The sequence below is a fragment of the Mastomys coucha genome, unplaced genomic scaffold, assembly GCF_008632895.1.
Source record: "Mastomys coucha isolate ucsf_1 unplaced genomic scaffold, UCSF_Mcou_1 pScaffold14, whole genome shotgun sequence".
In the NCBI taxonomy this organism is placed as follows: domain Eukaryota; kingdom Metazoa; phylum Chordata; class Mammalia; order Rodentia; family Muridae; genus Mastomys; species Mastomys coucha.
In genome coordinates, this window is record NW_022196896.1 from 17,700,109 (window position 1) to 17,724,652 (window position 24,544).

The 24,544-nt window shown below is 39.7% G+C and overlaps 1 protein-coding gene across 2 annotated transcripts in view; it reads left to right on the forward strand.

Moving 5' to 3' along the window:
• The first annotated feature begins 521 nt into the window (after positions 1–521).
• The window catches only part of Cpne3 (copine 3), a 43,787-nt gene continuing 19,764 nt past the window's right edge, over positions 522–24,544 (forward strand). Inside the window, exons 1-8 of one of the 2 annotated variants that reach the window (XM_031366536.1) lie at positions 522–650; positions 8,798–8,862; positions 13,479–13,618; positions 14,307–14,486; positions 16,363–16,437; positions 17,819–17,890; positions 21,367–21,450; positions 23,948–24,037. In XM_031366536.1, coding sequence (XP_031222396.1) covers positions 13,487–13,618; positions 14,307–14,486; positions 16,363–16,437; positions 17,819–17,890; positions 21,367–21,450; positions 23,948–24,037 — 633 coding nt within the window. In that variant the 5' untranslated portion in view covers positions 522–650; positions 8,798–8,862; positions 13,479–13,486. The remainder of the gene's footprint in view (positions 651–8,797; positions 8,863–13,478; positions 13,619–14,306; positions 14,487–16,362; positions 16,438–17,818; positions 17,891–21,366; positions 21,451–23,947; positions 24,038–24,544) is intronic. The other variant, XM_031366534.1, reaches the window with a different exon arrangement.

Consider the following 24,544-nt stretch of genomic DNA (forward strand, 5'->3'; position numbering starts at 1 on the left):
TGCTTGCATGTTGGCGCGCGTGCACGCGTACCACATACACACACACACACACACACACACACACACACACACCTGCTGCCCTTAGAGATCAGAAGAGAATGTCAGATCCTTTGGATGTTCTAGATGTTTGTGAGCTACAAACTGGGAACTCTGAAAGAGCAAGAAGTGCTCTTAACTTCCGAGTCCCCCAGATCAGATATTTTAATACCTAAAGTCAACTATGGGTTTTGTAAGAATCCTTTTTTTGTTTGTTTGTTTGTTTTTTTCGAGACAGGGTTTCTCTGTGAAGCTCTGGCTGTCCTGGAACTCACTCTGTAGACCAGGCTGACCTCGAACTCAGAAATCCGAATGCCTCTGCCTCCTAAGTGCTGCGTAAGAGGTCTTAAGAAGGTCAGCGGGTTGAGGTGCAGCAAAGAAAACGGAGTGAAAATGGGTTGGGCTGCAAGCTCCCAACTAAAAGCAAAACTTCTCCAGGGTCCAGCCCACGAGCTCCGCCCTCGCCTCGCCTCGCCCCGCCGGGACTCCGCCCACGAGCCCCGCCCCTCCGCGGTCCCGCCCTCAGGTTCCAGTAAAGCCCCTGTGGTCCCGCCGCCTTGCGTTACTCCTTGCTGGCTTTCCACCTTCCTCGGACTTCCTCGGCGACTTAGCAGGTGAGTGCGTGACTTTTCCCAGCTGGGGAGCTGTGTGGCCCAGCCCAAGGCTGCAGCCTCCGGGGAAGCGGGCTGGTCCCGGGCGGAAAGACTTAGGGCCCTCAGGCTTCGCACGGCCCGGCCCTCCGGCCCGGGGCGCTGGAAGTGCTCCCTAGGTTTCCGGGGGACTCCCGAGAGTCGCGTGCTGGGTCCGTGGCCGGTTGAGGTCGGAGACTAGGGGTCAGCCTGGGGGCCGCGAGCGCCTCCTGGGCCTGCAGCTCGCGCACCTGGGCAGCCCTGCCAGGGATCCGCGGGCCTCGAGTGGAAGGGCAGGGTTGGGCAAAGGGTTACGGCCCCGAAATCTGGGTCCCGCTCAGCGGGGAAAGATTGGTGAACCAGACGAACCGGTCGTGTGGGGGAACGGTGGAGGAAAGGCTGCGGGCTGTGAAGATGAATTCGGTACAAAGCCGGGACTGCGTGAAGTCCTAGCAAGCTCCTGCACCTGTACCACTCGGATCGCGGAGGAAGGGCAGTGGCGTTTGTTTTGTACTCAGAAACTTGACCGAGCATAGTGACCGTTAGTGCTTAGTCCTTATGCACTTGACAGTGATCAGCTTTTGTTTCTTTCTGTTGTCGGTGGCCGCCTCAGAATAATCAGATAGAGAGTAAAGTAGGTTAAATAACTGGATTACAGTGACCCGCAGCCCCAGTGTTAAGACCGTTTTTTATACATGGTTAACTCACAACAAGCTTAAATTCGACTATTATCCTTTTTACTCCTCAGGAAACTGAAATTAACTTAGTTTAGGAAACTGGGCACCTGTGAAAGCAGTAGCATTAGGTTTCGATTCAGGTTTGTAGAGTTTTTATAGTATACGATCTACAGAAATAAGTGGACTTTATTTCACGAGTAAGGCAGTGATTATCTAATTTCAAGTATGTTCTGAGATTTTGTTAGCTGTCTGACCTTTGGGTGGGATAACTAACTCTTTAAGGTGTGTTTCTACGTTTGTAAAATAGATATAGCACTGATATGTCATAGAGTTGTGAAGATTAAATAAAATGTTTGTAGATCACTCGTCGAAGTGTCAGGTACATAAATAACATAAGATAAATATTCATTCACATAAGTCTTGTTCTTAATATCAGCTCTGAGTTTTGCCAGTCATAGCCAAATAAAACCTGTTCAGGCCTAGCATATAGGTACAGGGAAACAGCGAAGCTTAGGAAAAGGTAAACAGAACAGATGGTCTATGATAGTAGTTGTAGTGACAACAATGGATTCTCAGGATCAGTCTGCTTTTCAAAGGGCTTTCTCTCCTCCCTCCCCGCCCCCAGTTTGAGAATTCTTTTAAAAGGCAGTTCCTTTTGGCTGATGAGTTGAAAAATGCACCCCACTCTAGCCTGAAAATTTGAGCCCCATCTCCAAGATTGGACCATGCAGAAGTTCTCTTATTGAGGAAAAACTGAATTTCTGTTTTTTTGCAGATTAAAACATGCCTGGCACAGGAAGGGAAGGAGGGGTTGTCTTTTAGAATCTCCTCTCTGATCTATCCCCTAAAACTGAGGCTCTAGAATTGGGGGAGCAAAATTATTCGTTGCCTTCCAAGGCATGTTGATAATTGGACATCTCTTTTAATTTTACTTAGAACTCTGAACATTTTATAAACAGTGCTCTATAAAATAAAGCCTTTAATCCTAGAACTCAGGAGGCAGAGTCAGGTAGATCTCTAAGTTTGAGGCCAACCTGATATGTAGAGGGAGTTCCAGGACAGCCAGTGCTACACACAGAAACTGTTGGAAAACAAAAACAAACAAGCAAAAAACAAAACAAGAAAAGAAAACTAACAAATAGTTTAAGATATTTTATGGGACTGGTGACCCAAGTCCAGTTTAAGGGAACTTCTCTAGCTAGCTGTTGACCTTGAGCTTAGTCTTCCAACACTGAAATAAACACATATAATTAAATAAAATATTTATTAACATTCTTTAATTTAAGTGAAATTTCCTCTGTACCTGCATCTGCTCAAGCACTCAGCTCATGCTATCTCTGTGCTCTCTCATCTCTTCTGCTGCCTTCGGCCATGGTGTTTGATTTCTTGCTAGTTTTTGGTGCTGTCCTCAGATTCCATTGATAGTTGTTAAACTACTTCTTTTCCAAAAAATTCTTTCACTGATGATTTAAGTATACTTGGCAGCCAAGTCAAGAAAGATAATGTTGGATGTGAAAAAAGATTTCATGATATTTTGACCTTTAAATATTCATAATGAGGCACAATTCTTTGTCAGAGCATGATCTTTGCTGGTGGATCTTTTAGTAAGAATCAATACCATTTCCATTAGTTCTCAGCCTCTTGAGGAATCCAAAACACTGTTAAGTCCCTTCTGAGGCCTTTATCTTACAGTCTAACTTTCTTCTAAAGTGGTTTTGTTTTGTTTTGTTTTAATGTTCTTAATTTGTTGTATAGATACTGCTGCCAAGCTTAAAGCCTAAATGAACGAGGTAGAAGACTTGTAGAAGATTTGTTAAAAGAGTTGCCAAGAAAGAACTTAAATGACCACTTATCATAGATTTTATTTAACAGTAAGTTTTTCGTACTAATGATGAATTCCCACTTTGATAGCATTCTATTAAATAAGTTTAAAGCAGCGTGTATCCACGTTGTCCACAGCAGCGTGTATCCACGTGGTCCACAGCAGCGTGTATCCACGTGGTCCACAGCAGCGTGTATCCACGTGGTCCACAGCAGCGTGTATCCACGTTGTCCACTGGTTAAGGTATCTGAGGAAGGCTGCGAGTGGGGCACAGAGATTCCTTTGGAGAGGCTTTTCCCTCTCTTTATATATAACAGCTCAACTAAGAGGAGTCAGAAGCTTTAAAAAGAAATGAACACTAATGGTACTATGGTCACAACAATTTGTATTAGATAGATAGCACATTAGTACAATTTCTCTATGAGAAAGGAATGTTACACAGTCAGTTTAGTAAACTACCATCTTATGAAATGGATATATTATGTCTGTTTCCTGCAAAAATTACCAAAGCGAATGGGTAGCATGGTTTATAGTGTCATCATATTAACTTCCGTTTTCTGTTTTGCTCTGTTTTCTTTTCTTATTTATTTACTTGAGACAAGACTTTTCTGTGCAGCCCTGGCTATCCTCTGCTTCCCCTAAGTGTTGGAATTAAAGGTGTGTGCCACAGCAACCCAACCTCCTCTCTCTCCTCTCTCTCCTCTCTCTCCTCTCTCTCCTCTCTCTTCTCTCCCTTCTCCCCTCTCTCTACCTTCTCTCCCCCTCCCCCCATTTCTCCTTTTTCATAGAGTCTTGTGTAGCCTGGTGGGAACAGCTGAGAAGGCAAGGATGACATTCACCTCCTGCCTCCACCTCTCAAGGGCTGGCATTACTGGTATGTGTAACCACACCCAGGTACTTAAAGACTGAAGTTTTTGTTTTACCGTTCCTCTAAACCTTAAGATGATCTTACCTTAAAATTCCAAGGAGTGGAAATCCATCTAGCTAGAGAGTTTTTTTTTTTTTTTTTTTTTTTTTCCAAAACAGGGTTTCTCTGTGTAGTCCTGGATATTCCTGGAACTCTGTAGACCAGGCTGCTCTCACTCACAGATCCTCTTGCCTCTGCCGCCTGAGTGCTGGGATTAAAGGCTTGTGCCACCACCACCTGGCTTGGGATCGTATGTTTTAAGAAGAAGTGAAAATCTACACAAATATTTCCTGGTGGTTTTGTCAAAAGAAAATCTTTTGGCACACCTGCAGTGTTTACTTTCCTGCTCTGCCTTTCTCCTTGGTATTGACTACCACCTAGTGTGCTGTTAACTCAACTCAGCTCTTTTGCCTTTCTATCCTGTAATCACATTCATGGGAGAGTCTCCTTATGCCAGTGTTGGTTCCCCAACAAATCAGAAGAGTGCCTGACACACACGACAGGTGATCCCAGGAATTGCTTGAACTGGTACTAAATGTGTTATAGTGTTATTAAATATTAGTGATTAGGAAATGTAAAAGGATTTGCCAGAAACTTAAAAACAGTTGTGATGTATATGATAATCAATGCTGAAGTGACTATTCCAGAAATCGAACAATGTGTAAACATTTCATAGTTTTTGTTCAGTATATGATCTTTTATTTATGTTGGGAATGCCAGCTCATGCTCTCTTACTGAGTGATGCTGTGAACGCTAGAAACTTTCAAACTTAGAGAATGAAAGTAGTAGTTGTTTTAGCTTTAAACCAAAGGAATTTGTTTGTTTATTTTGGGTTAAGGTCCCAGGCTGGCCTTGAACTCACTTCCTCCTGCTTCAGCCTCCTGAGTGCTGGGATCCTGGCACATAAGACCATCAGGCCAAAAATAACTTTTATATCATTCTTCGCTATGACCTAGAGAGGCACTATGTGACAAATGAAATGGGGGTCTGAGCCAGCAGAATGCTCTGCATACCCAGCTAAGAAGGGAAGACAGAACCATATTTAAAAAGCAGGTGTGTAGAGTCTAAGCATAGTTCACTGGGCAGGTGAGAAGCTCTGATGGTTCAACACGTGGAAGTAATTAGAGGCAGAAAGGTGACAGAGAGCTCCAGGCAAAGGAGAATCTTAAAGAACTTGAGTTTCAGTAGATCCCATGCCTGAGTATATTATCCACACTTCTGCTGCACAGCTGCCCCACTGCTTTACTGCATCTTTACCTTACATTGTTGACAGCTAATTACAGTGACTTGTATTGACATAAGGTGACTTGCAGTGTCGCTCTGTATTTTATAGCCAAGCATGTTAAGTGAGATAATATTGAGGTCCTGGCATTGCTTATTTAAATACCTGCATTAATTACTGTTCTCACTATAGTGAAAAATTACTGCGCAATAAGCGAATCAAGGAAGTGTACAGTCCACGGCAGGCACAGGAAGTGGCTAGTCACTTTAGACCTGGCCATGTTCAGAGAGCAGTGGGTACTGGTACTCCACTTGCTTTCCTCCCCCAGCCCATCGAATGGTCTCATCCCCACTTAGCATAGATTCTAGAAACTCCTTCATAGCTATCCCAAAAAGCTTGTCTCTTACTTCTTGTCAATATAACAGTCAGTACTAACCATCAAACTCCTAGGTGGACATCTGATGATCTGCTCCTTCAGTGGACTTCAATGTATAGTCAGTGTAATTTTTATGTCTGTACATTGACTGAGCTGTTAGAACAGTAGCAAAGCTTGGAATGTGTATTAAGTTAAACATTAATAAATAAGTGTCCTTCTTCCTCTGGATCAATCAGAGTACTGCAGGATTTTTTTTTTTTTTTAGAGAATTTAAGGGAGGGCTTGAGTTGATAGTTCACTTTGTGGTAATAAAAGCAAGGTAAAAATCATATGTACTTCTTAAGCTACTGGTACATTGTTCACATTTTTTTATTAATTGGCTTTCCTGAGTTGTGTCCAGATGCCATCAGCAAATCTAAACATCATTGTTTAGAATTCACATCAAGAATTTGAAAACCTTTTGAGGAGGTGACCTTGAACATGCTAAGGACATGTTCTATCAGAAAAAAAAGTATAGATTTATTTACACTATTTGTGTGTGTGTGTGTGTGTGTGTGTGTGTGTGTGTGTGTGTAGATTCCTTGGAGCTGGAGTTACAGGCCGAAGTGACCCTCCTTTTCCTTTTTCTGCATTGATGTGTCCTGAGAGTTTCAGATTGAGACACCGTGATGTGGTAAAACTCACTTCCTTATGCTGTGTTAGCCTAGGAGGCAGGACCTGGTTTCTTCTTGGGGTGTACTACATTTTCATATTGTTTGTGAGTTTAGTCAGTTTCAGACAAAGCCCCCAGACTGCTGAGAGAGTATTCACATGTACATTTTTAAAGCTTTTTTGATAGTGGCTGGCTGATGGAGATTGAACTTGAATAACCCTATTCTTTTTCAACTATTTCGCCATTTTGTTCTATATTTCTGGCATTTTCTATTTTTTTATGAGCCGTTGAGTAGCAATTCCTATACAAGTTATATATTCACTGTAGTTACATTAAACTAAAAGAACACAAACCGGCAGAGACGCTGGGCATTACCTGAAGACACTGAGTGAGTTAGAATTGATGATGAAAAAAGCAAAGGCAGGAGTAGTTAAGCCCCTGTTCACATTGCCACCATCTTGTCTGATCCAGAACCAATGTCTGGTTTCCTTGTTGCTCCAGTGACCCTTCTTGCTTGCTTCACATTAAGGTGAAAACAGTCTCCTCTGTCTTGGGCGGTTTTATATTTGACATTCCTCAATTTCATTTTGCATATCTTGTGGCAAGGATAGAAACAGCAACCAAACAGAAATAACGTTTAGTGTCACTTTCTTTTTATGAAATCAAATTTCTTTTTCTTTTTCCTCTCCTTTTCACTTTTTCTTCTGTCTCTGTCTCTCTGTCTGCTGTCTGTCTGTCTCTCTGTTTCTCTCTTAGATAAGGCCTCATATATTCCAGGCTTGACTTAAGCATCCTTTCACCACTGCATCCCAAGCACCGATACAGGCTTGTGTCACTACACCCAGCTTTTTGTTGTTTGGATTCTTAGTCTCAGAGTCTGGCCGCTTGCTTATTTACTTAGATTCTGGCTGTACAAAAAAAAAAAAAATGCATTCTACCATGAAGCTACATTCATAGCCAGATCTGCCTTTTAAGTGCAAAATGTGTTATGGGTTGGATCTTACATGTCCTCCAGGATCTCATGTTAGGTTTGGTCCTCAGGGCAGCTGTGTTCAAAGGTGAGACTTTAGTAATTAGTTAGATTACAGGTCTCTAAATGGGTTTATACATTTACTAACTTTTATTTATTTATTTTTATTTTTTTCAGACAGGGTCTCACTATGTAGCTCTGGCTATCCTAGAACTCACTATGTAGACCAGGCTGGCCTCAAACTCACAATGCCTTTTGAGGGATTTTATATACATAATAACTCATAGCTTAATGGGGCTGTGTATATATGTACATATGTGTGTGCGCATGTTTGTGTATGTGCAGGTGCTCATGCTTGTATATAAGCCAGAAGTCAACCACGGGTGTTTTTCCTCGGGTGCTATCTGCCTTGGTTTTATACAGGTTCTCACTGGCCTGGAGCTAGCTAAAGAAACTGGCTGATCATGAAGGGCCAGGAGTCCACGTGTCTCTACTTCCCAGCACTAGGACTACAAACTAGTGCCACCGCACCTTGCTTTTTCAGGTGCCTTCTGGAGCTAGAACTGAGGTATTCCTGTCTTTATGCTTTTGAGGCAAGCACTGTACTGGCTAATCTGTCTCTCCACTTAAGGGGACTTAGCTGGAAAGGCAAGCCTTTTCTCTTTGTTGTCTGGAAGACATTTCATGAGCAGTATTCTTCTGCTAATTGTTTCTGCTTTTATGGAATATCTTAACACATGCATGCATGTCCTCATCCATGCATGCACCCCAACTAAACAAACAACCCACAAGACTTACCAGTCATCAGCTATAACTTTTGAAATCACAAGTCAAGATAAAACCTTCCTTCTAAAAGTTGAGTTTTTCAAGTATTTTTGTCACTGGGACAGAAAGCTGACTGATAGTTCCTGAGAATCAGTGTTGCTGCTCTAAGATTGTCCAGCTCTATGTGCATGGTAGACATGTGTGGACATGCCCTAGAAAAGAGAAAAAGGGGCTGGAGAGATGACTCTGCACTTAAGAACACTGGATAAGCTTGCAGGGGGCCCAGATTTGGTTCCAAGCACCACATGATCACCCATAACCTGTGATTGCAGTTCCAGGGGGCTGATGCCCTCTTCTGGCCTCCACAGGCAGTGTATGCACATAATCCACTTACACACGTAGACAAAACACTCAAGTATCAATAAAAAATAAAAAAGAGAAAAAGAGAAAAGCCTTTCTTAGCATCAAGAAACTTACAGACTAATAGACTGTCTTAAAAAGGAACGGCTGTACAAATATAAGTCATCCTACTCTTTGACAGCCTGATGATTTTCTGGTTACAATTAAAAAATATTAACAATTATAACCTAAGTAGTAATTTAGCTTATCTATTAGATATATTTAATAAATATTAATTACAATTTTAATATTTTATTATTCACTTTACATCCAGATTGCAGCTTCCCCTTCCCTACTCCAAGTCCCTCCCTCTCACCTCACCTTCCTTTTCTTTCTTCTCAGGAAAGGGGAGGTCTCCCCCCATGAATATCAGGCAGCCTTGGAAGACCAAGTTGCAGTAAGACTAGGTAGGTGCATTTCAGATACTGAAACTAGATAAGGTAGCCCAGTTAGAATATTAAAATTTTAAAGATTTATTTCATTATTCATTTGTGTCATGATAAATATTTTATTTGATATGCTAACAATTACAGAACCAAATTATTATTACACCAAGCAAACATTAATTAGAGGCATTTTAATGTCCTGGGAGCATTTTGTCATGAGGAAATAAAATGTCTGGGTTGTAACTTTGATCTTTGTACTTATTAGGTTAATAACCATAGGGTAAAAAATATTGCATATATTTGTTTATTATATAGCCAAAGCTGACCTCAAATTCTCTATATGACCAAGGACATCCCTGGATTTCTGATCCTCCTGCTTCTGCCTTCTTAAGTGCTAGATTACAGGTGAGGGTCACCATTCATAGTTTTATGTGGTGCTGGGAAGTAAACCCAATGCTCCTCGAATGGTAGGCCAATTGTGCTTTTTTTTTTTTTTTCCTTGGGACAGGGTTTCTCTGTATAACCCTGGCTGTCCTGGAACTCACTCTGTAACTCTGTAGACCAGGCTGGCCTCAAACTCAGAAATTCGCCTGCCTCTGCCTCCCAAGTGCTGGCGTGCGCCACCACCGCCCTGCCCTCATCTAAGTTTTTAAAGGAACTCTTTGTTTGTTTGTTTCATGGCTGATTGGTTGGGGCTTTTGAGCCCAGGATGCCTTCATGCTCTCAACTGAGAAATGTACTGAGATTATCTGGGATTTTAGTTTAACATACTTCTGGATGTGATTGAGGGCATTTCCAGAAAGGATTAACTAGGTATAAAGACTGGCCTTTCTGTTCTCTTAGGGTCTGTATGACATTAGTCCAGGATCTTCTAGCTTTCATAGTCTCTGGTGAGAAGTTTGGTGTAATTCTGATAGGCCTGCCTTTATATGTTACTTGAACTTTTTCCCTTACTACTTTTAATATTCTTTCTTTGATCTGTGCATTTGGTGTTTTGATTAATATGTGACAGGAGGAATTTCTTTTCTGGTCCAATCTATTTAGAGATCTCTAGCCTTCCTGTATGTTCATGGGCATCTCTTTCTTTAGGTTGGGGAAGTTTTCATCTATAACTTTGTTGAAGATATTTACTGGCCCTTTAAGTTGGGAATTTCGCTTTCTTCTATACCTATTATCCTTAGATTTTGTCTTCTCATTATGTCCTGGATTTCCTGGATGTTTGGGTTAGGAGATTTTTGTATTTTGCATTTTATATGACTGTTGTCAGGCATGATGGTACAAAACTGTATTTTTAATACTTGGAAAATGGATGAAGGTAGATCAGTATTCAAGGCCATCCTCAGCTACATATCAAGTTCAAGACCAGCCTGAACATCGCACCTCAAAACAAAACAAACAAAGCAAACTAAACAAAAACCCCATATGTATCTATGCAATGATATGGGTAGGGATGTTTATTATAGCTTAATTAGAAAAGAGTGAGCTGCATGCTATGCTGTAGCTGTCTTTTACAGTAAGTGTGCTGACTGATAGAGGCTAGGTGGGCCCACAGTGAAAGACTCTACTTATACAGAGTCCTAAAAAGTGAAGAGTGATGTATGAAGATTAAAACACTGCCTGGGATAGGAATAGAGCTAGAGACTAGAGAGAGGTTAGCATGGGGTTGCTGGAAGGACTAGATCAGATGAGTATATGATCTGCTTTGATTATGGTAATAGTTTTCCTGGTACACACAGATCAAAACTTCTAGTTGCTTGCCTTAAAATGCAGTCATTTTCAGACAATTGTATCTCAGTAAAGCTGTTTAACAAGGAAAAAAAAAAAAAAACTAGGTGAGAAGATCCATCCTGAATATAGATGGCAATGCCCCAGGGACTTAGGACCAGGTATAATGATGGGAGGAAGGAGTAGAGTGCACGGGCATTATTCTCTCTGCTTCCAATCTAACATGAGGTGGCCAGCCATCTATGCCATGTATGCTGCCACTGTGGTATGTCTCCATTTAAGACCAATGGAATAGGCCTAAGGGACCAGGGACCAAAACCATTATCTTTGTTTATTTTGGTCTAATAGCACACTTACTCTCTCCCAATCCTACCTATCCACCTGGAAAATAACTCTGACTAGCAACCTCTCTTACCTACAAGTGCATTATGACTGACTGGCAAATGGAAAAAAAATCCATTATCAAAATAAGTCTCTCCTCCTTTTAAATTATTTATTATTTAAATTATTTCAAGACATGGATGAACAGCGTTTCAGCAGGGCATGGGAGTGACCACACACTTCAGATTTCATCTCCAGCTCCCCTTTGTGTCTTAATTTTCACTTGATTTGCATAGTCTGTGTTATGTTGGGCCAAAAGGTAAGACTTAGGAATAATGATTGATGTTCAGTTTGCTTTCAGATTTTGGTAGCAAATCTACTGCACATATTCTTCTAATTGACCATTTATTGAAGAAAATGGCCTATTTTCTTCCTCAAAGGATCCAGAACATTTTTTGTGTGTGTGTTCTCCCATTATAGTTTGTTCATGAATTACACTTTTCTTCACATGTCATGTATTCAGTAGTTACTGGAATAAAAGTATTTATAAGAATGCGCATATTAGGCAAGTTCTAGATCCAAATGTTTATTTACTTTTTGCATTGGCCATTAAGTATAATAATGGAGGTAAGTGGCATTGGGAAGCGGAGGTCTGACTCAGTTTGGGGAGTGGTGAGTGCTGCTTTACAGGGAGTTTGCTTCCTGGCCACAGTGCAGTAATAGAATTGTCAGCACGTTATTAAATAGTCTGCCATGCTGCCATGTTGTTTGTGTAGCCTTTATTTGAGCATATTCAGGAGAGAAAAATAATGTTCTAATGAGCCTCTGTTGTGAGAATGACTTAGCACATAAGTGTTTGTATTCATGGTTGAGTTCAGTTCACCCCGTCTTTAGAAACATAAACTTTTTGGATTGGTGCTGTGCTTCGCATATGCTGATCTTTAACAATGTCCTTAACAATCATGCTCATTCTGTTTGTGAGCATGTAACTCACAGTACTCTAAAACTACCTTATGTAAAAGAACAAAAATCATGAAAAAACTTTTTGAACCAAACTTAAACAACCTAAATAGAAAAAAACAGAAAAATAGCAAAACATCATCAAACTGGACATTTACAACATCTAGCAGGAATGAATAGGGAAGCCCTAAGAACTCCTAGAAAATCCAGGAAGAACATCTCCACATGTGACCATTTGGCTTCTCATTCTCAAAGTAACTCTGTTGGTAGAGGTTTGCCTTTTAGCTTTTTGTAAGGATGGATGCTTTTAGTATCATTGGACATTTACTTTTCTTATTTCTCCCTGTCACTAGCGTGAGGGATCAGCCTGTCCCAAGAGTATCTCAGGGGACACTTGATAAATATGCTTGAGTTTGAGAGCTTGCTCTCTGAGTCAGCTCTAAACAGTACATGACAATTTACTAATATATTTTGTAGTACATTATATAGGCAGAGGATTAATGCCTTAATTGCTATCTTGAAAGTATATTTCCCTGCTGGATTGCCACGCACACTTTGAGTGACAGCAGCTTATGAGGCAAAAGCTTCCTGGAAGCCGTCTCCTGCTCCTGCATTGTCTCCTGGCACCCCTAACTCAGAGGTAGTCCAGATATGTCCTTGCAAACTCACGTGCTAGGTGCCCACCAAGATATGATTTATTAATAGCTAGACAAAATTGGACATTGCTCTCTGACCTTTACCAATGTTCCAACATTTTAGCCAAACCCTGGCCTGGAATTTCATAAAGAATGTTACCCATCCAAACTAATTGCCTTCCGCATTGTGGGTAGGGCATTGAAGCTTACAGAATGGGAGACTTATCCCAGGGCAAGGTCGAGTAGAATCCTCATTCTCAGTCATGTACCATAGCTGAACCACTCTAGGAATTAGCAAGTAAGAGACAGGTCTCTTCAAGCCCAGAAGATTAGCATAGTGGGCGTTTTAGTAAGGTTGGGCGGGACCTTGAGCCAAGTGTGAGCGTGAGACAGTGTGCAGCAGTCAGCATTCGAGATTGAAGACTGGAGATTCGAGATTCGAGCCTCTACCCTCCTGACTGGCGCACCCGCAGCTCCCGGGACTCTGGCCGAGCATGCTCGGAGCCTGGGGGTGCAGCACCAGTCCAGAGGAGATGGCTGCTGTTTTAGACCTAGTGTTTCAGGTGACCTCAGATGTACCTCGACTACTGAGCTGCCAGATTTCTCTTTTTCTTTTGAAATGACTGTAAAAGCCTCATGCCATTTTTGAGAAATACATTCAGATCCCACACTTCTTTGTGTTGACTCTATTTATCACGCACCGAATCCCTTGCCCACCTGGACAGAACTTTCATCACCCTGCGGAACAAGGGCTCCCAGAAGAAACCTAGTCCATGGCACTGGATGGTTAGTAAGCTTGACTCCACAGAAGAATAAAGCATTACTGGCCTAAGCTGATAAAGTCCTTTATTCCCAAGAGGTTCAAGGAGCAGTCCCATTCTAGCAGACCTGTTCAGTAAGTCCCTGCTGACAGTGTACCGTAGGAATTCAGCTATCTCCATTAAGAGTTTTAGAGTGTTTTCTTAACAATACTGTTTCTCATTGGTTCTCCCATAGCTCAAGACATGGCTGCTCAGTGTGTCACGAAGGTAGAACTAAATGTTTCCTGTAACAACCTTTTGGATGCAGATGTGACATCGAAGTCGGACCCTTTATGTGTATTGTTTTTGAGCACGAGTGGTCAACAGTGGTATGAGGTAATCCTGAATGGTTTGGGTAAAGATTGGTCCATATTTCTTTTTGACAATGTTAAGAGTTTACTTTAAAATGTTAAAAATAATACCACAGGCTTGAAGAGATATCTTAAGAGCCCTGACTGATCTTCCAGACAACCCCAAGATCTATTCCCAGTATCACATGGTGGATCAGCCACCTATAACTGCAGTTCCAGGGGATCCAGCACTCCCTTCTGACTTGCAGGAACAGTACCCTTGTAATACTCAGATGTCTGCACAGGGGAAGCACCACTCACATTGCAGCAGGAGCACTGCAACATCTCATCTGTTATTGCGGTTTGGGTTTTTTTTTTTTTTTTGACAAATATTTCTTTGATAGCACAATTCCTCCTGTACATAAATATCCAATAGAGAAATAATAAATAAATAGGCCAATGAGATGGCTCAGTGGCTAGATGGCTAAACCATGTAACTTAAGTTCGATCTCTAGAACCCATGTGGCAGAAGGAGAGAACTGACTGTTCCACGTTGTCCTCTGACCTCCACATACACGCCGTAGTACCCGTGCACCCCACATATACATACATCTTAAGACATTCTGTCTTCATGCTTATGTGTAATTATATTTACTATATAGAGATGTTAAAAATCTAAGTATTTCTTGGATCTGAAAAATCTCTTATTTTGTTTTTTTGGGGAATGAGTATAGGTTGAACGGACAGAAAGGATTAAGAACTCTTTGAATCCCAAGTTTTCTAAGACATTCGTTATTGATTACTACTTTGAAGTGGTTCAGAAGTTGAAGTTTGGAATCTATGACATCGACAACAAAACTATCGAGTTGAGTGATGATGACTTCTTGGGAGAATGTGAAGTCACTCTTGGTCAAGTGAGTGTGCATGCTTCTGTTACCTTTTGTTTTAGTTTATTCTGAATATTTGTTTTGGCCTGTTTTTTAGGATATAGCATCTCACTACTTAGCAGTGGTTGGTGTCCTCATTTCTGTGTACCCCAGTTTGGCCTCAAACTTACAGTAATCCTTCAGCCGCTGCTTCCAGAGAACTGTGATTACTGGTATGTGCCATCACACCCACCTAGTTTGTACAGATTTTAAACCAAAGAGTTGGGTGGTTTTAGAAAGTGTGCTATTTGCTGGGAAGAAGCATAATGACCATAGGGGCTCTTATAAAGGAAAGCGTATCATTGGTGCTGGCTTACAGTTTAGAGTGTCAGTCCATCATTTTCATGGTGGTGGCACGCAGACGCAGTAGCTGAGACTTATACATTGTGATCCACAGGCAGCAGGAAGAGAAAGACACTTGGCCTGGCTTGAACATTTGAAACCTCAGAACCCACCTCCCCCAGTAACACTTCCTCTGACAAGGCCACACGTTGTAGTCCTTGTCAGTAGTACCACTTTCTAATGTCCAAGCATTTAAATTGATGAGCCTATGGGGATCATTTTTACTTAAACCACCACACGTTCCTAGTATGATCTCTTTAGTTGGTAATTCTGTAATAGCCCTCTTGGACATTAGTTGCATTAGGTTAGTGAACTTTTTAGGTGGACCCCAGTGAGACTCTAGGGCAGTACTTCTCAACTTTTCTAATGCTGTAACACTTTAGTTTAGCTCCTCCTGTGGTAGCTTCCAGTGGGAAGATTATGTTTACTGCTACTTTATAACTATAGTTTACAGGAATATAATGCAAATACCTGTGTTTTTTGATGGTCTTAAGTGACTCTCTGAAAGGGTCCTGTGACTCTAGAGGGGTCACAGCCCCAGGTTGAAAACCACTGTGGTAAGGTTGTTCTCCTGGAGAGAGGCCCTTCAGGTGTAGGTTTGGTGTAGGCTCCCTCCTTTCAAATGCATTTGAATGTTCAGAAGATGACTTGGGTCTTGGTGGGGAATCTTTCTCTTTGTACCACTGCAAAGGAAAAGATTTCTCCTTAACAGTACTAATCTCTTTATGCCTGCTTTCTCAGCATTTACATAACCTCTAACATTAAATTTTATTTTTCCTTGAAGTAATTTTTTTTAAACATTGTTTCTTGTTTCCAGTTGTTCTTGCCTACTGTAAACCTACCTGGGTCAGAGCAGGGGGCAGTAACCATCACACAGCCTGGGTGCTCTGTGCCCTTCTTAGTCACCATTGCGCTGTATTAGCTAGCATCTCATGGCACTCATGAAATATCTGACAAAGGGCTTAAGGAAGAATGGGTTCATTTTTCTTCGGGCAGGGTTTATTTTGTAGCTTCTGGTTTGAGCCAGGGTGTACCATTCACTGTTCACCATGTAGCTCCTTTTTGGAGTGGAGGTGATAAGATCTTTGAGATCCTTCATCAAATAGTTATTTGTGCTACTTACCTTTCCTTATTGCTGTGACTAAAGATCCGACAAAAGCAGCTTAAAGAAAGTTTGAGGTTGTAGTCCATCATGGAGGGAAGCCATGGCAGGCAGGTTTCAGCTCAGTGTTTGTGTAAGAAATGAAATTCTGGACTTTTTCCCATTCTGAGGAAGGAGCTAATGTTTCAAGTAATGAACAGCCTAATGCATAGACAAATACTATCTGCCAGAGTGAAGGCTGTGTAAGCCTTTTCAAATGGGTTGTATATGTGGAGATGCATTCTAAATGTCTTTATGGGATGCGGTTTTAATGTCTCTCTAATGACTTTAAGTGAACTTTATATTCAACTTCTTCTTTTTTTTTTTAAGTATTCAGTTCAGCAACTCAAGTGATGAAGTGTTACTTTCCGCTTTTGACAGATCGTTTCCAGTAAGAAGCTAACTCGACCACTGGTGCTCAAAAATGGCAAACCTGCAGGGAAAGGGAGTATTACGGTAAAGATAACGTCTTTTGCTTCAAGAAATAGTCTCTTAAGTCTAATAAGCAAATAATCTATAGCCATGTTTGATCAGATGATCTTGAACATTGTGTTCCATTCACTCTGGCCTGTCATCACTGGTAGAAACTGCCATGCTAACAAAAGCCAACAATGAATTGTTGGAATTCCTTCCTTCAGTTGTTTTAAGTTGTCCATCAAGGTCAGGTGTACTCTTCCATGAATGTGTCAGTTCTTAAATTAGAGAGGAAAGGTTTAGTACTGAGCTGGTTTAGTTCTCTGTATAGGATTTGGAGGAACTTATTTTAAATGGATATTTTAATAAGACCGTTGAACCTGTAAACTCAAAGCCTGGAGTGGTGGTGTCTTCCTGTTATTCTAGCACTCAGAAGCCTGAGACGCAAGACATTTACCAAAAGTTCAAGGCTGGCCTGGTCTATTCAGTGAGTTCCTGATTAGCTAGAGCTAAATAATAATGCTGTGTCTCAGAAGTAAAAAAGAGGGTAAAAAGGCCAAAACCAAACAAAAGTCATAGAAACTCTTTGTCTTGGCTTTCTGTCCTTTTGCCACATATCATCACACACAGGGTTTCCATTGGCTCATTACTTAGCTCTGAGCAAAGAATATACTTTACTGTACTCACCATACTTTATACTTAATATACTTTAAAGTATACTTACCATACTTTAAATTTACAGTTAGTATGATAACAAGCATTTGGATACCTTTTCACGTAGTGTTTCCTTCTTCAGGAAGTTTTCTGTGATACGGAAGCCTGGTTATAACAATTATCAAGTACATTTTTCTCAGCAGCTACTTGTCTTTATCTTAGATTTCAGGAACACAAGAATATTTAGACTATTGAAGGTGTTGGCTTTTCACTACAGATAACTTTATTAATAGTTAAGATACTGTGGCTTCACTTCAGATCATATAAGTCTTTTGCCTTTTGCAGTTCTGAACCTTAACTCCTCTAGACCCATGCCACCCCCACTATGTTTTTTAGATTTTGCTATAGTAGAGACTAAATACAAAGGGAGTTGAGATAGCCTGGGATCTGACTTAGGATAGAGTGGCTCTTGCAGTTACACCGGGATGAAAAGTACTGGGCTCATATTTTACTTTAGAGGTCTATGGATAGGATTTATTTATTCTAACTTTCAGTGTGTGCAGATTTTTAGTTGGTTTTGTATAAAGGATATCCTTCAGTCTTCTGGTACTTTGACTATTCTATGGATAGGAATATGTATTTTAGAGAACCAAATTTTCTCTGGCCATTACTTTTATCCTTGAACATTCATGACCATATTCATACAATAAAAAGAAAGTACTTACTTCATATGTATTCATTTTCTTTTACCTGCTTTATGTACTTGTAGATTTCAGCAGAAGAAATCAAGGATAACAGAGTAGTATTGTTTGAAATGGAAGCCAGAAAACTTGATAATAAGGTAGGTTCGTTCTGTGTATTGTGCAAGGAAAAGGATCCCCTTTTTCCAGCACTGGTCCCTGTTTGAGACATTAACAATGCAGTTAGCGTGAACTGTTCATCGGAGCAGAGCATTCTTCCTCCCTCCCTGTCCCTGACTCCTTCTCCCTTACTCCTCTGACAGCACCCATTTCCTTCAGCTTTTTCATGAAGATGCAATTAAAGAGTAAAAGAATATAAGCATTAACATTACAGTAAAGTTTAAGATAGTATTTTAATAACCTTTAGGGGAAAAGCAAAAAGCGTGTGGTTTATTAATTATAAATCAGTTAGTGCTTTTCCATTTCTGTACCTGAATTCATATTAGTATACAGTGTTCTTCACCATTTTTGTTCACCTTAAAACTTAAGTTGAAAGTGTTTTTTTTTTTTTTAAAGAGCCAAGGACTCCAGCGACCTGCCCCATGGAGAGCAGCTGGGTGGGTTAGCCACCTTTCTGGGGTGGGATGTTAACTCTTTTTTTTTCTCTCTTTTTTTTAATTATTTATTTATTATATGTAAGTACACTGTAGTTGTCTTCAAACACACCAGAAGAGGGCATCAGATCCCATTACAGATGGTTGTGAGCCACCATGTGGTTGCTGGGAATTGAACTCAGGACCTCTGGAAGAGCAGTCAGTGTTCTTACCCGCTGAGCCATCTCCCCAGCCCCAAGTTGAAAGTGTCTTAAGAGGCTTTAAAAATTAACATACATGCATTAATACAATGGCATTTTTAAAAATACTATATTGCCATGAGTGATGATGTCCACCTTAAATCCAAGTATGTGGGAGACAAAGGCAAAAAGATCTCTATGAGTTCAGGCCAGCCGATAATAATACATAGCAACAATGATACACCTTCTCAAAAAAAATGGAACAGAACAAAATAAAACACAAACAAAAATCATCCAAGAAATACTATGTTCTGTCACCCATCGCTAACAGTTGTGATTCATGGTGAGTTTTTTTTCTCTATATCTACTTTCCCTCTTCCCAGATACCATGTCATTTTGCATACAAATATTTTGGGATGTTTCTAAAGATACTTTAAAGTATAATAATTTAAAATACCTATTATGATAATTTTTGATCTATAAATTCTTCTTTCGTATACCTTTCTTTCCATCTGTTCCTTACTCTCTCCTTTCCTCCTTCCCCACCCCACATGCATTCATTTGTCTATCTGTACATTTAGGAAACAAATTCCTCTGTCCCGTAGAAGTTTGTACATTAAGCATGTAGATAATAAACCCCTGTGGCATCATTTCTCTTGCTTTATTTTCTGTTTCCTGACTTCAGTAAGCTGAGCTGATGGTACTTTAAAATGTTGTTAAAACGGATTCATCAGTTGCGGTGTGTAACTCCATCAGAGGCTTAATACTATGTTATATGTTTTGGTAATTTTAATGACTATTGATGATAGCTATCTGTATACGTTATATTCTTGCAGATCTGCAAAACAGTGATATTCTTAGTAAGAAGTGCTTCTATAGAGAGATGTTTCCCCAAACTAAATCTCTCTTTCGTATGTATGTATGTATGTTTTTTGTTTGTTTGTTTATTTTGAGGCAGGGTTTCTCTATGTAACAACCATGGTGTACTCACTGGTCTCCAACTTAAAGAGATCCGTCTATCTCTGCCTCCCAAGTGCTGGGATTAAAAGTGCGTATGAGCCACCATGCCCACGTTTATTTATCCCTTTTTTATTTGAGAGGTGTGTTATTAGATTTTTTATTTTTTTATGCATGTGACTGTTATACATGTTAATGTTTTGCCTATGTGTATGTATGCGCATGAAGCCTTTGGAAGTGTTCAGATCTCTAGGAAGTGGAGTGGTGCTGGGCTATCAGTCACTGTGTGGGACCTGGAAATTGAACTTGGTTCCTCTGAAAGAGCAACAAGTATTGAAACATCTACCCAGCCCCAATATTTATCTATTTTGAAGTATCTTTTCTAGAGGAGGTACTAAACATGTGATATTATTTGTATACATCTTTTTTTTCTGAATAAGTTGATTCCCTAGCATCTTCTAGATGTGACTATTCAGTATGTTTTTGTTGTCTTACATTAGTCTTTAAATAGCTATAAACTTGTGTATTTAAACATTAACAACTACTAGCTGCAATGGATGAATTTTGGCTGATATTCAAATTATCCCAACCTCAGCCTCAGATTTGAAACCACTTAGCAAAACAAGTAACAAGTATCTGCAGTTAAGTCCCTTGTTCTGTTTCTGTCACATGGCAGGGTGTTCCACATTATTTTTTTTTCTAATTTCTATGCTAGACTGACACATTAAAAGGAGCTGGGTATCACTTTAGTGACTGTATATTTGGGGCTGCATTGGGGTAGAGGTGCTCACCCTTTGCTGTTGCTCTCACTCAGGGTTTGTTTTGGGGCCTTTTTAGTATACAGACACAGAGAAAACTATTTCTTTCAAAGATTGTTTATTTTGTGTGTGTGTGTGTGTGAGAGTGTGACAGAGAGAGAGAATTTATGTGCCTGTGCACTTGTGACTGTGTGCACAGAAGAGAGGGGCATTGGATCCCTCAGAGCTAGTTACACATGTCTATAAGGTGCCTAGCCTAGGTGTATGCTGGGATCTGAACTAGTCCATGGCAAGCAGCAGGTGCCTGTAACTGCTGACTTACAGATGTCACCAGCTCCCCTGCTCTTTTAAAAATAGTTTTTTTTTTTTTTAAAGATTTATTTATTTATTATATGTAAGTACACTGTAGCTATCTTCAGATGTACCAGAAGAGGGCATCAGATCTCATTACGGGTGGTTGTGAACCACCATGTGGTTGCTGGGATTTGAACTCATGACCTTCTGAAGAATGGTTGGTGCTCTTCCCTGCTGAGCCATCTCACCAGCCCCAAAAATAGTTTTCTTATGTTTTTATCTCATACTCATGACAGTCTTCCTGTCTCTGCCTCCGAAATAGTAAAATTATAGGTGTGAGCTACCATGCCACATAGGAAAGGGTGTTTTGTTTTGCTTTTTTTCTGAGATACAAGTTAAAACCTAAAACTATCAATTAATATATGATTTTAGAAGTTATTAAAGCCTTCAGTCTTTTTGCCTATGGCTAACTGTCTTGTCTTTCATTAGAGTTGGTATGGCTAATGTTTGGGATATATATATGTACTTAATACTATATGAATGGAAAGTTAAAATGCTGACATCGAGCCAAAACACATCTTATCAACACATTTTACAGTACCATGGTTTTGAAACATAGGATTATTCACCATAAAGCCTTTTAATAGTTCTCCCTAGTGGACTTTAACACATTTTTAAATTAGTGATAGAGATAATGGGATTGATATTTGCAATCAGTACATCATTACTATGGAGTTGGAACTATATAGTTGTATAAAAATATATACATGTACAACATGTACAAGGTGTATTTACACCAGGTTTAAGATAATGAAAGCTGTTTGTTTACATGTAGGATCTGTTTGGGAAGTCAGACCCATACTTGGAGTTTCACAAGCAGACGTCAGATGGCCACTGGCTGATGGTTCACCGCACAGAGGTAAGTTCTTGAATCTGACAGTAGAATGGAAGTTTTCTCTGGCATTATTATAATAATTTAATGTACATATACATATATATACATATATAATTTTTTGAGACATAGTCTTTGTATAGAGCCCTAGCTATCCTGGAACTTACTGTGTAAACCAGGTTGGCCTTGAACTCACAGAAATTACTCATTTTAATTCAGATTTTTATGCAGTCAGTTATAAACAATGCTCATTCACTTACATTTTTCTCTTAAAAATGAGATACTGCTATACTTAATTCTTTGCATTTCTTAAAAACTTTAAATTGTATAAAAAAATACTAAATGTGTTCTTCCTTGCTCTCTCTCTCTTTCACACACATACACACACACACACACACACACACATATACACACATACACACACACACACATTAGTGAAGCCAATTTATTTTTCTTTTAGAAAACCATCCTAATGTAAACTATGGTTTCCTTCAAATATTACATCAGGCAGTTTTCAGGAATAAAGGCAACCAGGCATAGAAATACATACCGTTAATCTCAACACTCTGGGGACAGACAGATCTCTGTGAGCCAGTATTTTCTACATAGTAAGCTCTAGGCCAGCCAGGCATACATTGTAAGACCTTGTCTCAAAATAGTAAGGGCATGCTATATCACTGGGAAATTACCTAAGGAAGTTACCATTGATTTACTAATGCTATTCTGTGTACCATTCTTGCTCAGATTTTTTTCAGTGTCAAATACATTTTATATAGATTGTAGTTTGTCTAGATTTCTGTGAAGCCTCATGTTTTACTTTCTCCTGTTAGCTCCCAGGTAGTTATATACTTCTTCTTTTGGCCTGCCTATGTTTTCATGCCATGGAATGGCTCAAATTATTGAGACTAGAATGGATTCTTGTGTTTTCTCTACACCAAACATTATGTCAAGAACACTCTATATGTTCTACAATCATGGTTCTCAGACTGCACAGTACCAATGATGTTAGGCAATTTGTTTAAGCTGGTGACCATAAGACCTGACAATCATAAAGTTCTATATTTTCTATTGCAACTTATAAATTATTTATGGGGTGATACTTTGAAACTGCATGAATTACTTTTCTCTAGGGTTTGCTCAGTGATTTCAGCAACTATTAATGATGGCCACTTGAATCAGTTTAACTGGGGGCTATAATATAGTGGTTTGGTTTTTCTCAAATCACCGCTGGATTAATTACTTTTTTAGTTCTGTAAAAAAACACCATGGTGAAGGCAACTGATTGAAGGAAGGGCTTATTTGGGTTTACAGCTTCAGAGGGATAAGAGATCATTGTGGAAGATTGGAGGTATTGCCACTGGAACCGGAAACTGAGCTTACAGTTGAACCTGTAGGAAGTAGAGAGAGTAAACTAGCAATGTTGTGTGCCTTTGAAATTTCAAAGTCCACCTCCAGTGACATACTTTACTTTAGCAAGCCGCACCTTCTACACCTACCTAAACAGCACTTCCAACAGGAAAATAAGTATTCAAATGCCCTTGACTTTGGGAAACATCTTGTGTAAAGCACCACAACCCTATGCCTACATTAGTAAACACTCTTCTTTGTCCTTGTAAACTCACAGATTGTCATGACATATTAATATCATTTATACAGCTCAAATCCAGATTTGATGATGGAGTGATTCTTCAAATGGACCCTGTGGTCTTCAGTATTGATAGAATATGTATATATTTTATATATTTTCTTCTGTTTCAGAGTGAGAAGGAACCATTTCTCTGAAATAAGTTCTACCATACAAAGTATTTAGACACCAAGATCTGAGTGCTAGATGTGTTAATCTATACTAGGATAGCATACTTTTTCAGTGGTCATAGATGAAAAATAATATTTTTGTATGTCTGTCTATGTAGTATAGAAACCTAAACAATCAAAATTAAATTGTTGTTTCAATTCATGTTCAACAGAGCAAGAATCGTCTTTTTAAATGCTTAAATTTATATGGGTGTTTTACTTACATGTATGCCTGGGCCTCGTGTACATAAAATAGTACTCATGGAGTCCAGAAAGAGGGTATTGGATGCCTGGAACAAACGGTGGTTGTCAGCCACAGTGGGAGTGCTAGGAAGCAAACGTGGGTCCTTTGGAAGAATAGCCAGGGCTCTTAACTGCTGAGCCATTTCCCCTGGCTCCACGGTCTTATTCATATCCTGCTCTAGTTTTTAGTCCTTAGTGACTATAATGAAATGCGTGGTGTCCAAGAATCCACAAGCTAACCATTTCTAAGTATACATTGTTATTAGTTATTTTCTGAACAGCTTTTTTCTTTACTCAGAATGTACTACAATTAGACAATTTATTATACTTTTCCTATGATTGTAAACCATTATTTTACTAATGGTTTTCTTGGAAATAGTTGAGGGAGATGTTGAGGGGTGAGTGGTGAAAATGTAGCAGGAACCTAAGAGACTAGAGCAAGATACTGATGAGTTGCATGTTCTGATAGACCCTTTGTTCTTTACAGGTTATAAAAAACAACCTGAATCCCGTGTGGAAGCCTTTTAAAATCTCTCTTAACTCTCTGTGTTATGGAGATATGGACAAAACCATTAAGGTAATTTGAACTTACTACACATATACTCTATAGTTTGCTATGGGATTATGTCCTGATAAACCCATCATAAATAGAAATCCTCATAAGTTAAGCTAGAAGTGTAGCTTGGTTAGAGCATTGCCTAGTGGTCTTGAGGCCCTGTGATTATTTGGGGAAAGAGACACAGGAAGAAAGGAAAGAAAGAGGGGAAGAAAGGGTATTAAAATGCATTTAACATACCGAGCTTCCTCAGTTACAGCAACCTAGTACATAATTAAGTGTTGTTTGTTGTTTACTATGGTGGTCTTGTGGGTGGTTTGGCTTTCTCCCACTGCACAGCATTACAAGAGAATTGTTGCATGTTGCTAACACAAGGTGAGATTAAAATTTAAAACCCATGCAGTGTCTAAAGTTAATATAGCATTTTTTTAAAGTAAATGACATTATAGGCGTTCATATTTGACTACGCTGTCTAATATGTTGACTTAATGCTTAAGGGTACAGCATAATTTTCATTTTAACCCGTTA